Genomic DNA, 13,840 nt, shown 5'->3' with positions numbered 1-13,840 from the left:
AGAATACTTTTTTTTTTCTTTAAACCTAGTTTATAGCTAAAGAGCTTTTTATTTCTATTCCTTTGATCTGAATGCAGCTCCTGTTACCCTGAACTTTATAAAAACTGTATTTTTCTTCAGCAGGATAATTCTCCTTTCCTTTCTTGCTCTCTCATCCCAAAAAGACTTGTCCAAGACTTCGAGTAACTTAAAAAAAAAAAATCGGATGTTGTTTTTATTGCCATGGCTTATAACACAACTACTGTATTGGGTTTGCATGGCCTGGTTTTGGTAGCCAGGGTGCTACAAGGGTGGCTTCTGTAAGAAACTGCTAGAAGTTTCCTCCACTGGCCAAGGCTGGGCCAATTAGAAATGATGGTAACACCTCTGTTATAACAGATTTAAGAACAAGGAACAAAAAGGTCCTGGTAGGACCTGTGACCCTGTGACGGAGCCCTGCTGGAGCAGCCTGTCCTTGAAGGACTGCAATCAGTGGAACAGTGACCCAGATTTCAGCAGTTTGCAGAGAACTGCTGCCCATGGAATGGACCCACACTGGAGAAGTGCACAGAGAACTCTCCCATGGCATGGACCCCACACTGAAGCCAGGGAAGGACTCCTTTCCCTAAGCAATGGGAGAAATGACATGTGATCACTGACCACAAACCCCACTCCTCATCCCCCTGCACCTCTGGAGGGAGGATGTAGAGCTGGGAAGGAGGAAGAAGTGGGGGGAAGATGTTTTGAGATCTGTTTACACTTGTCATTATCCTGCTCTGATTTTGTTAGTAATAAATTAAATTAATACCTCTAATGTGAGTCTGTTTTTTGAGTAATCTCTGCCATTATCTCATAAACCATGAACCATTTGTTCTATTTTATCTCCTCTTCCAGCTGTGGAGGGCAGTGAGAGAGCAGCTTTTGAGGGTGTCTGACATCAGCCAGCACCAACCCACTACAGTCTTCTTGAAACCTGGGTACCCTGATTCTGATCAAGAAGCCAGCCCTTCAACAAAGAAATGGAAAGGAGACAAATTAAACAGGAAACCAAACCTACCAGTTCCTGGTCTACCAATAGGACTGAGAATCAGGAGGCTAAAAGATACTACCACCAAATTTAAATAATTTAATTCTATAGTATTGTTAAAAATTGGTGTAAGGCAACATGGCAATCACTGAATTACTCCTGTTGTTCCCTAGTGAACTTGTAAAACTGAACCAAGAAGTGAATTATGCTATTATATACCTGCTGGGTTGCAGCTTGTTAACCATTGCATATTAGCACTGCACATAGTCTGGATATAAATTTGAGTACAAAATTGAAACTTCCAAGGCTGAGGGACATAAATATATACCATTATTATGGCTCATCCATGGGTTTTCACATTTTCAAACCTTACCTTCATGTCTGGTTTAAGGGAGTCATGGAAAATTATCAGAGTCAACTTATTTTACCATTTATGGCTTGAGAAATGCTTCTCTGGATCTGCCATCACTTTTTCTTTTTTTGTTTCTATGATAAAGCTCACAGCTTCATTTCATGCAAGGGCAGCACTCAAATGGCAGAGGCAATGCATATTCATGCTGAGTGGCACTAGCAAAAATGTGTATGTACATTTAAGTGTATGTGGCTTAGTGGGTGGATGAGGAGATAAATTTGCACAGCCATTGTTCATATACTTAAAATATTATACACAACTTCAGGAAAAAAGACAGGAGGTTTCCTCTTCAACTTCAGATAAATAATCTCATTAGGCTTCTGGAAACGTATGCCAAAGAGCTCACTTGTTTTTCTGTGTCATTTAGCTGGGTCTTGACAGTTTCTGAGCAAGTTTTATTGTTTGGTTGGGAATTATTTTAGATCTTCAATCAGAAAAAATCCTCAGGCTTACGAAATTCTCCTTGGCAACACACTGAAAACCTCGTGTCCTCTGATGCCTCTGATTCTTATGTGATCAGGGACACTAATGATAATGACCCTTTGCTGAGTATGCTACTTGTCTAGAGGCCTATGTCAACTACACCACTACATCCAGAGTGGACAGGGACAAACTATTTGTTTGCTCTTCAGGCCCCTTGGGCCCTGTCATATGCTATTTGTTCTTGCATTAAGAGGTAGTTTAACTCGGCTGGGCTGACATTTCCTTCAAGTCAGTGTATTCCACTCAGGCAGTAGCAGCTACCAAAGCAATAAGTACAGACTTGAGGCTCAGCAACAATCATTTAAGTGGCTTTTTTGATTCATATCCAGGGCTTTTCACATTTTTACTGGTCATTCTGAATCCAAAATGACACATTTTTTTAAAAACTAGCTTTGCTATTTGACATTCAGGCAACATGGCCTCCTCATAGTTAACGTGGCTGCTCATCAATAACACACATCAGAACCTGCAACTGAGATGATGAACAAGGACTGATACTGCTGCATGATACCAGAGGCATTGATCAGTTCTACTTTTCTTCTCCACCTCATGAAGGATACATGATATGTGACTACTCTCCCAGTCACAGCCTGCCTTCCTTTTCCTTCCATTGCCTATTTAAATTTTACTTTTTACTGTAATAGCATGTCTTTGTGTTCACATCTTAACTTATATTTTTTCCTGTTGGAGTTCTAGTTATTTTTAAAAAGTATCCATGCTCTTGTGCCTTTAATGGGACAAACTTTTGCTGATGTAAAACAGGTAAAAACAGTCATGACAATGCTGAGTATTTTTTCTAGTTAATTTGCATTTGTAGGTATTGTTGGAATTTGAAAGATTTGTTTCTGATTAATTAGACTCTTCTACTATTGCATCAGTGTGATTCTGCCCATGCCATTTGATGTGATGCAGCATTCAGTTAGAAAAGTGACTTCCTAAATATGAGTCTAGACCATCTATGATGCACACAAAGAGCATTTGTATATCAATTGTCTATTTAAATCAGTTAGTAATATGTTGTAATTTAGAGTCATTTAAAAGGTGCCATTAAAAAGGATTCCAATCTATCTATCCATTTCATATTTGGTAATGCAGATTTCTACTTATGTGTTAGTAAATCTCAAAAACTCCCACTCTCTCACCAGGTCAGACCACTTGTCGCGAGGTCCTAGGGAATCCCTGTGGTACCATTTCCATCCTCTGTTCTAATCAAGCAATACAAGAAGTCAAAGTTTTGTCTGATAGCATAATACCCTCCACCACTGGGGGAACCTAAAACCTATGCATTTTCAACATTATCTTAACTTTAGGGCTGCTCAGAATGATTCAAAAGTCACAATTTGGATTTCAATTTATTAATGAATTTTTCATATATTTGTTGTTTTCATACTCCAGACTTCTTGTGTTCCAGGCTCCTTCTAGATCCTCTGGATCTCAAACCACAACTGAGAAAAAGTTTGCAAAATAGCCAGCTATTTCTGGGCAGGTGGGACAGGGGAAAAACTGACTTGAAAAAGGAGTTTTTAAAGCAAATTTACAAAAAAACTTCTAAAGATAAATATCAGCTACAGACATGACAGTGCTTTAGCTGATTTACCTCTTGGGTACTTCTAGCTGACATGCACTAAAGATTTTTGGGCAGGAAAGCAAGTACCTGTCACTTTCTGTAATTTACAAGGATAAGAAATAGCAGATTATACAGTCCACCTTTGTTCCAGAGAGGAGAAAAGAGTTTGACCATTACAAACAAATCTTAACAGAGCTCTCTTCTGATTCAATCCACTTTGTCTTTTCTAGCACCTTGGACCAAAGTTAAGTCAGTGTAGATAAAGAGCAAAAGGAAGAGATGGTTGGGTCTGGGGAGAAGCTGAGGGTGCCAACACTGGGCTGGAGAATAAATTTAGCAGCAACAGAGATGAGGAAGAAAACAATGTCTGGATTTGGAAGCCAGGCAAGTTCTCCACTCGCTGCTCAACCTGTGTTTAGCAATTCTGATGTGCTACTGAGCAGACAGCTCAGGCTCAGGACGACTACTCTCCCTCAGTCCCTCTTCAGCAGGCAATGAAAGCAGGCTGTACTTTGAAAATCTTCCCCCATCATGCAAACTGACACAGGCATGCTTTTCAAAAACCCACAGCCAATCTGTTGATCATTACTTATTTACAAAGGCCTTCGGGCAGAAAGTCCTGTAAAAACCATACTTGATACGGTATACACTAGCTTTTTCTGCTTGTGGAAAAAAGTACCCCTAAGGCTACCTCAAACCATCACTTTCTATTGCACATAAAATGTACCGTGTAACACTAAAGTATTTAATATATATGGTATAATATATCTACAGGAAAGGCATTTGTGTAGAAGTATGTTACCCTGTATTTGGTAATTTGATGTTTTGCTGAAGGCTATGACTTGAAAAAGCCTGCACCTAGTACAGAGGACCTGTCATCTCAGTACCCAAGAGCCAATAGAATAAAGAAGTACCCTTAAGCAGCAAAACTTTGACACAGCTTTGAAGCATATGAAAACAGTATAACTCCCCAGAATTATTATTACTCAAGATCAAAGAAATGAGGCATACTTTACATAGCAAACAGGGACAGTGTGTTCAGTTCCTTCTCTCTCTCTCCCTTTCTCTTTCTTTTTACTTCTACTTCCCCAAAATTAGAATCTGGGAGAAGGTGAGGGGGGGAATCTCCACATGTTTAAATTTTAAGCAGTTAAAACAATTAGCACGAGATAAGAGGACTGACCAAAGGTAAGTAAATTGAAAACTATGCTAGCATGACAACTGGCACTATAAAAATGAGAAGTTTGCCAGTATGCTCATTTTATTCTTCCTCATAAACTGTAAACAAGCATGTAAATCAGTGTCATATGGGCAAGGCTGAGCTAACAGGAAGGCAGAGAACTTTTAATGACACATTCTAGAGAAATAGATGGTCAATAGGGGAAAAAAAAAGCCACAGCTGGGTGCATTTTCCCTCTGTGAATCAATCTCACTTTTGGTTCTGTAGTCTAAACAGAGATGAAGACGATTTGTGGAAGTTATGTCCTTGAATATGCCCTATATTGCAGAAACAATAAACAAATATGGATGCTTCTGTAACTACCCAAAGAAAATTCCAGTCTAGTGACTGAAATACAAAGAGAAATATCACCTACCTGTATCCAGAATCATTACAGGAACAAAATCATTGTCAACAAAAATGATAAGAGATTTTATTTATGGAAAGAACTATATATTTGTATCAACTTTTTTTCACTTAACCTCTGTCAGCAGACACAGTTATACACACATAAATCTCAAATTCCACGAATGTATCCATTTATATATGCAAATAAGTTTACATTTTCTGTGTATGTGCACATATATATACACAGAGTGGAAAATCTCTGCTATAGTATTTATGGATACAATTATGGACTGAGGGTCTATCCTGGGTTCACAGGATAGGCAAAAACAGAGCAGGAACAGCCTTGTTGGAAACTATCTACTATGGGATCTAATTTTGACTGAGTTGAGCAGGTAAAAGGAAAAGCACAGTGAGATAGAATGCAAATCACATAATATTTTAAGAGATTACAATTTCTTGTTGCAGTTCTAGTTTTAACAAATGTCCTAGAGGTATTTTATCCTATAAAAGGAAACTACATAGTTATACAAAAGAGTACTAGCGTAAAATAATGTACACATAGCAAGAGGGGAAAATATCACTAACAAGATGCTGTTTTCATCACCCACTTTTAGAGCATATACTACCCTCTTAAAAATCCCTGTATTTCATAATTAATGTGCTTTTAGCTTGACTAAAACTGTGTTAGTTTTGAACTTTGCTTTGGCAAGTACATATATTATTAGACTTTTTCATCAGTCTAAATCAATTAACAGAAATTTGATTTCAATCGACAGGATAAAAGGAAGGTAATATTCAGGTTCATTTTTGATTGTGATGATACATCTCACATATGGCCTTAAGTACAGAAAACAGTACTCAGAGGGAATCCAACAAAAAGAGAATTGCCTGAGGCAAACTAACCACATGAGTTCCCCTGATTGGTTAGTGCTATCATTAGTGCCACTGCTGTTTAAGAACTACACATGGACAGGACAGGGTGACAGCTAAGACTTTAAAGCCTATGTATTTTTCAAACAGCTTTTCAAACTGTTTTTCATGACAGAATTTTTTTTCAGCTCTATCATTAACTGCTGACAAGCTGACAGAATAAATACTTCAGCCTTTCAGAAACCATCTAACAATCTTTTTTTTTTCACCCCCTCCCCTTATTTTTGATGTGGGGGGAGGAGAGGAGGAAGGAAGAAAGAAAGGAGATGAAGATATGAGTTTCTTACAGTCTTACCTCATCAGTTTGGGTGAGGAGTTGGGTGAATTTCGCATGCCTCCATTTCGCTGCTTTTTTTTGGGTGATAGTGTCGATGGCTGCTCATCTTCAACTGGAAATATAAGGAACTCATGAGATTAAGTACTGCTCTGAGTGCAATGTGAAATACAAGTGAAGTAGCAAAGAACACACACTCTATGTCCATTCACGCACTGATACTTCATTGCTAACATAGGCCAACAGTAATAAAAATCAAATACATGTTAGTCGAAGAGATTGGTTTGAAGGAGAAGCAGAGAAGAATACCAGGGTTTTGAACACAGCTGTTCAAATTGGTTTCATACTTCAAAAACAAAGGCGGGGGAACCACATTCGGGTTATTCTTAGAGTTATTATCAGTTAATCTGCGCTACAGAAAAATAGAATTAGTGCTCTGCTGTATTCCCAGACAGATAAAGTACTATTTTCAATATCAACATAACAGCTGCCAGCCTGCTTTTGCTAATGAACTAGACACCAGTTGGTTTTCGCTCCTCACATGCCAAACAACAGAGTCTTCATGAAGAGACGTAAAATATTCAATGCCTTGATGTTCAATGATTCAGTTAGTCGGGAATGTGAATGCAGCCTGCCATTGTGCACAGATCTCCAGCACAAGTCAGACCTCATCGCTCTACTCTCCTCCCAAAACGGAGCTTTAACAGGAGTGAACAGAATGAGGTTGAATGGAAGTGGGGAGACAATACCTGTATAACAGAGAATGCATGTGTTATGCAATCTTTTAATGAGCATGACGTGCATTTTCAAGGACAGATTGATTTCCAAATAGAAAACCACTTAGAGTTTTGTCAGTCATAAACTTCTCTTGGATAACTTATGTCACAATATGTATTGCTTAAACAAGTGCAGCTTCCTAAGAACTCATCTATAAGAATTAACCACCATCTTTACAGTTTTGAGATTGTAACTGCACTTGATAATCTGTATGTAACTTTTACATGTACTATCAAAGGGAATAAACTCATGCCTGCTTTCTCAGGTTCATACTAATGCTACTTTATTCTGGTACAAAGTATAAAAAATAAACTTTTTCCCATCCTACTGTTAACTGAAAAATTAATTAGAAGATACTATAACTGATGCCTAGGAAGCTTTAACTTTATAGCTAAAAGAAAAGACATCAGTAGTAGTAATAGTAGCTGCTATATTTAAAGAGCTCAGTACACATTAGCAGTGCACAAGCAGAGGTTGAGAAAAAAATACTATTTGCAATAAGATACATAAGAAAAACAACAAAAATGGGATATATGTCACCTGCACCAGACTTATCTGTGAAGAAATTAAACAATAGTCTTTTGCTATAACTCTCTTCTGACACTACTTTATTACAGACTGCATTCCAGCCTACCACCTCTGTCTGTGTGCCCAAGCCTGCTATGGAACTTCATTTTGCCTTGGTCAAGACCAAAGGGCTGAGCCCTGAAAAGACAGATTTTGCTTTTAGATGACCTGACATCATCTAGAACAAGGAAGTCACAACCAAAGAAACTCTGCAAAGAGAAAAATCAAACCCAAAGCAACCAAACAAAGCTAATCCTAAAATAAATGTGCCAAAGAGTGGTGTAAAAGATAATACTTAGATCAGAACAATGACTGTCTAATAATGATTTATTCACTAAGTTTCCTCTCTTCTTAGGCAGCATCTCTAAAGACAAAGGAATTTTCTTCTCATTTGACTTTTCTTTCTTTTTCCAAATCAAAGTCCTATAGTATAAATGCTTATTGATGGTTAGTTAAATGCCTCTCAGTCAAATTTGGCTGAGAAATAAATAAGCCCACAGAAAATTCTCAAAAATACACAAATTGAAATTTTCTTTCTGTGACAGTTTGCACATATTAAACTAGATCGCTTCAGTATTTAGCTACATGTACCATGAAGTGAACATGCACAGAATTGCTTTTTTGGTAATATCTTTGCAGCTCTGATTGCAAAAAAGCACAAGTCTTTGTGATTTTTAGAACACCCTCTTCAAATCATTCTCTTGAAAATGGCCTAACCTTGTTTTAAACTTCTCTACCAAAAAGTTATTTGCATGCTATTCCGCACAGACAACAGCTTTCAAGTTATCCACTGTGCTCTCTTGTTCTTTATTGGATATAAATATTCAGTTCCACCACTTAAAAGATCAAATGAACAAGAATCATGCAAAATGTTCCTTCCAGAAAACAACAAATGATCTGTTTTACTGTCTTGGGAGTAAAAATTCTAAATTTCACTCAAATTAATCTGTTACCATGGGGTTACAGAATGTTTGTCCAGAGATGCAGTATGGCACCACAAGTGTGCTGTTATACAATTTTAGCAGTTCAAGGGAGATACACATCCATCAGGACCATAGGCAAAAATCTTACAGTAACACAAGTCAACTGTAGATGATATTATAACCAGAAATATTTCTCTGCTTAAGAGAAAACAATATTAAAAAATAATATTCTTCTAGGTTTTCAGCTAGCTAATAAGACTCCTTCCTGATCCTTTCAAATTCTGTAAGTTAATACAATAAGGATGCCTTTGTACTATATGGTCCAACATTTTTGTTCTGCAGTGCTGCCAGGTGATGCTAACTTGCTGCCCAATTAAAATCAAAGTCTTACTTTGTAACCATCCAAAATAACAACTTTTAGAAGTACATTTCTAGCAGTCTGCACTTGTTATTGGTACCACATCTGCAATAAATAAGCTTCCTTTTTGGATATGTGCTTGTCATATTCAAATCATGTTACTGTCACCAGTTGCCTACAAAGCCCCAGGTTGACAAGGCTGACTGGTTAATTCCTGTTAGCAAAGCCTTCTGAGGGCTCTTAGTTTGTTGCTTAACCAAGAAAGGCATTTATTCTCATTGTAGCAATGGAAGTAGATCTATATTCATCCTACGACAGGAAATCAAGTTTTATTTTTCATTGAAATCTCTGCACAGAGTTTACAGGGCATCTGCAGTTTAGCAACACAGCTCCATAGGAATGGGGGAAGGGAACACATGAAGTTGAAATATGTGAATAGTATCTAATGGACACTATTACCTATGGCTTGGTTCCCAAAAATGTTGCAGTGATAATTCACAAGTGGTTTCTTAGTAGTAAGTAGGATATAAAATATATTTAATTATTATCCTTCAGATACTCCTATCAATTTCCTGCCTATTTAAAGAAGTGGATCTAGCAAAATTTTTAGTAAGGTTATTAAATATTTTAGTTTCATGGTTTCTGTGTCTGCATTAATTTAAAAGGGAGTCTTAAATTCACTTGTTCTTATGAGAGACAAACATATTTGCATAGTGGGGCTGTGATATATGACAAATAAATTCTGATATTGTATGTTTATTTTTGTTAATGAGTCCCCGTTTTTTATGTCTTTATACTACAGGATTTTTATTAACTACAGCCATATTATGTTACAGAGACTTTTTCTACCACTTTAATGAAAATTGGAAGTTCAAAAATTGGACACAGAGTTTTATAGATTTGGAACTCTAAGTTCTAATAACATTCAAGAGCTTGTTTGCACATCCCTAAGTATAACAGTTATTGTACTGCTGTAACAACCCAGAACTCACTTGTCTAATAACAGTTTTGCAGTTCAGGAAGACTCAATGCTAAAAAAAATGTCAGGCGAGTCTAATGAGGCTTCAGACACTCAGTTTTATGCTGGAGTTTAATTTAAAGTTACACTGATGTTTTAACATGTTTGCTTATTCTTGAGTAAAGAGTGTTCATTATTTCAATGACATAACCTCCAGACAATGTTCCACGAATTGGTTTAAGATGTACTGGTAATTTTAACAGTCTTAATATGGATTGAACATTTGTAGCCACATATCACTTGACTTTTATCCTCATTTCATTTTTAAAGCAAAAACAAAGAGTAAGACTTCCAAAACAGGGGACAAGTTCATAACTTTTTTCTTTGTTATTTTCTAGCTATTTTTAAAACAACACTGTCTCGTTCACTGCCTCTCCCAGGTCACTAGCTGCACTAATTTACAGATGCCTTTTTAGACACCAAAAAGAGCTGAAATTTGAAATAACATTGATGTTACTGAACATCACATGAACTGGGATACCTGGTAAGTTCATTCTGCCTAGCATGTAAATGCTCCAAAGCAATTAAATCCTTTGAAAGGTAAAGCACAAACCACCCAGAAACATTAGTTGACTAGCTATCTCGATTAACTTATTAATCACCACATCTGGAGAAACCCACATCTGTAAGCACTTAACAGAGCATTAGTAATGTCACAGTCACATTGAAAACAGACTGCAAAACCATGCACAAGCCATTCTGTATTGCCTTATGCATCCAACTACTGGGCTACCTACGGAGATCTTGGTTCAACCCAGGCTTTTGGGAATGGTAGCGGTATTTTACAGGCAAGCTCAGTGCCCTTTGCAATCTACAGTAGGTAGATTTTCCTTGTTCAACAGAACTCAGTAAGTTAAGGTGCAGCAGCGAGGGGTTGTTGGGTAGGAGGAGGCTCCCTTTACGGTTATTAACAAGTGGAACAGGTTCCGGGATTCCTTCAGTGGACTTGGCATCAATCAATGCATTAGTAGTTGCATTCTTGAACTGATATGAACCTTTTGGGTAACTTGGTCTAGCTGCATTCTTTACTTCTAAATAATAAGAAAAAATTTAAATTAATTTCTTTGTATTAAAAAAATATTTAAAACTACAGGCATGAATCAATTTTGATATTATGTGGAAATACAGACATTAAAGCTTAAGGTATCAGTTCCAACAGCAGAAATTAAGGTTTATACCTGCAGCTTTCTTATGTTGTTGTTTCTTTTTTTCCTCTAAAAATGACTCTTTATAGAAGAGTACTTATAGAAAGATTATTCAACAATATTATCACCTTTAAGCAATAATCCCATCCTATGGTAAGTATGTCTGAGGTAATACTTATTTCCCCATGTTGATAAGTGCTTTGAGATTTACTATCTGTGGAAGATGTTTATTTCTTTGAAACTACTGAAAATGACAGGGGAGGTAAAGCACTCTGCTGCTATTAAAATAAATAAGGAATCATAGAAAACATAAGGTCACCACTTCAAAATTGTGCAAGCATACTTATGGAATTAAACTGATTTTAAGGAACCCACGTAAAAATTGTTGAGTATTCAACAGTGTTGAATATTGTAAATTTCAGGAGGTCATACACAGTACCTCTGAAAAGAAAGTTAAGAAATTCAATTTCCTAAATATGGATTTAGCTTAAAACTGTGATTCTTTGTCTTCCACTGATAATATATCAAGGCTACTTAAACACTACCCTATCTACTAATACCTCTAACAAATGGCACCCGCAGTAACAACCAACAACAAAATATTTTTCTGGTAAAAACACGCAATAAAGATCTTCCCCTAATGCTTGTTTCATTCTGAATGAGTATAGTATAGAGAAGAAGGTACAGAACAGAGCTGCTAAGACCTTATTATTGGTTGTATAATGAAGTAAGAAGTTTAGGTAGGGAGTAGTTGGCGGACTGATAAACTTGCAGCATTATTTACCATTGAAACGTATATATGTTTCAATTGCCTTAAAGATTCTATGGAGAACATTGAGCAGAGACTAGAGGCAAAGTATTTGAGGTCAGCATGTTTTTTGGGATCTTTGTTTAGTTTACCACCAGCTAGAAACACCATCTGGTAACAGGAAAGATAAAAAAATAGCATTCTCATGCTTGCCATTTTTCTTCAAGCACAAAATCTGTCTCTCTCATGGAAAAGGTGAGCGTATAGGAATTACAAGAGTCATTTGAAGGTACCTTTTAACAAGGTTGAACAGGTTGGTGGGAAAGCACCCATTCCAATTCAATGACCTTTTGATGGCTTGCTACTATTCTGAGGTAGATTGAAAAATTAGTGAGAAAAGAACTAAAAACTAATTTATTATACTGTTCTCATTTTTACTAATAGAAGTAACATAATAATAATAATAATAATAATAATAATAATAATAATAATAATAATAATAATAGTAATAATGCATACTCACCAGAGTTCACATGTATTTTAAATCATCAGAAGAGAGCATATATCTTTGATTAGCAATAATGACAAGAAGACAAAATATTGAATACACTACATGAAAATTATCAATTCTACCTCAGAGTTACTGGGTTTTTAATCAAATTTTGTACTTCTACTTTTGATATTCCTCCAAGTGAAATAATTTTCAGATGATAAAATATATCTGCAGAGAACTATCTCCCTACACATATCACTGGTCAAGCATGTATTTGAAGGCCTCAAAATGCATCAACTCAATTCTATTTCTAAAGTGCAGATAATAGTACTGGAAATAATCTTTAAAAATCCACATCCTCTATCAAAGTATCTTCACATGAAATGGAAGAAGACCAGACTCTATTAAGCTTATCAACCCTTTAATCAAGTTATAAGAAACACCATAATCTTTTTACAGTCTCTTCTGGAGTTCAATAAGTGATGGTTTCAGATACCAGACCTGACTATTAAGCAATAACCTTCCATAGCAGTGTATGTTTTATGGCATATTCCATGCAGACAAATTCAAGCTTTCCTAAGATTTTGTGCTTGCGGTGGCACAGCATGTGTCAGAACAAAAATACTTGTCTTTTGGTATGGTTTCATATCTGGAGCTTGGCATCATATTTAACAGCACCACATGATCTTGTTCAGCAGGAAGGCGGACTGAGCTGCTTAAAACCTAAGTTACTTCCCTTTACTTCCAACAGTGTGGACAGGTACTACCACTGGGCATGGGCATAACCAGTTGCCAATTTTTTTTGGTCAAATTATTCCAGATTCAAAAGTTCTAACTACTGGTTTCATCCCATGACCTCTAACCTCCTGCCTCAAGAGCTTAGATCAAAGTGGAAGAAGCCCAACAGTGGACGAGTAATGAAATTCTTTGTATATAGGACAATTTTCTTTCTCCACTAGTTTATGGCCCAAGTCTTTTTACTCAGTCTTCAAAAGCAAGGATTACAGAATAATATCTGAATGACCTATCTTTGGTAGAGATAATAATCTCTTTTTCCATTCCTCCTAAAATTACACATTTTTTTTACCAGAGAAGAGTGAAACTGGTTACTTTTAGTGTAAATAGTCTGAAGGTGCACGCTGTGCCACACACATGGGGCTGTCAGAATACACCCTGAACTACACAGGCAAGCACAGAGCTTTTGGATGAAGCAGTTCTGCACAACCAGGTGAGAAACACAGGTCAGCTTCAGCAGATACAGACTATAGTGTGCAGAACCTAAAACACTTATGGAGCATTCCCCAGTTCAGCAAAGACAGTTGACTTTTATCAATAATTTCTTCATAATCCAATTGGGTTATTGCACTATTATGTGGGCTGATTTCCATAAAAAACATATTTGGGAAACAAAGATTGCTGTTAATTCTATGGAACTAAATACATCCTTACATATTGTCACTGCCTCACTAGGTTTGGCAATCAAACTGTCTGGATTGGGGTAATTCTTCGTACCACTGTGCAACATCAAATCACAACCTCCAACTCCACCAGGGTTCTTTACTAAGTATGGGA

General features: G+C 36.7%; 1 protein-coding gene across 7 annotated transcripts in view; it reads right to left on the bottom strand.

Annotated features, from left to right (window-relative positions):
• Positions 1-13,840, bottom strand: part of KCNMA1 (potassium calcium-activated channel subfamily M alpha 1) — a 409,069-nt gene that overhangs the window by 57,696 nt on the left and 337,533 nt on the right. For all 7 annotated transcript variants that reach the window (XM_058810475.1, XM_058810473.1, XM_058810476.1 and 4 more), the window contains one exon: positions 6,261-6,354. In XM_058810475.1, the coding sequence (XP_058666458.1) occupies positions 6,261-6,354 (94 nt within the window). The remainder of the gene's footprint in view (positions 1-6,260; positions 6,355-13,840) is intronic.

This window comes from Ammospiza caudacuta, chromosome 9 (assembly GCF_027887145.1).
Source record: "Ammospiza caudacuta isolate bAmmCau1 chromosome 9, bAmmCau1.pri, whole genome shotgun sequence".
Classification (NCBI taxonomy): Eukaryota; Metazoa; Chordata; class Aves; order Passeriformes; family Passerellidae; genus Ammospiza; species Ammospiza caudacuta.
Note: the sequence above shows the minus strand (reverse complement) of the source record. Positions and strands in the feature narration are given on the sequence as shown.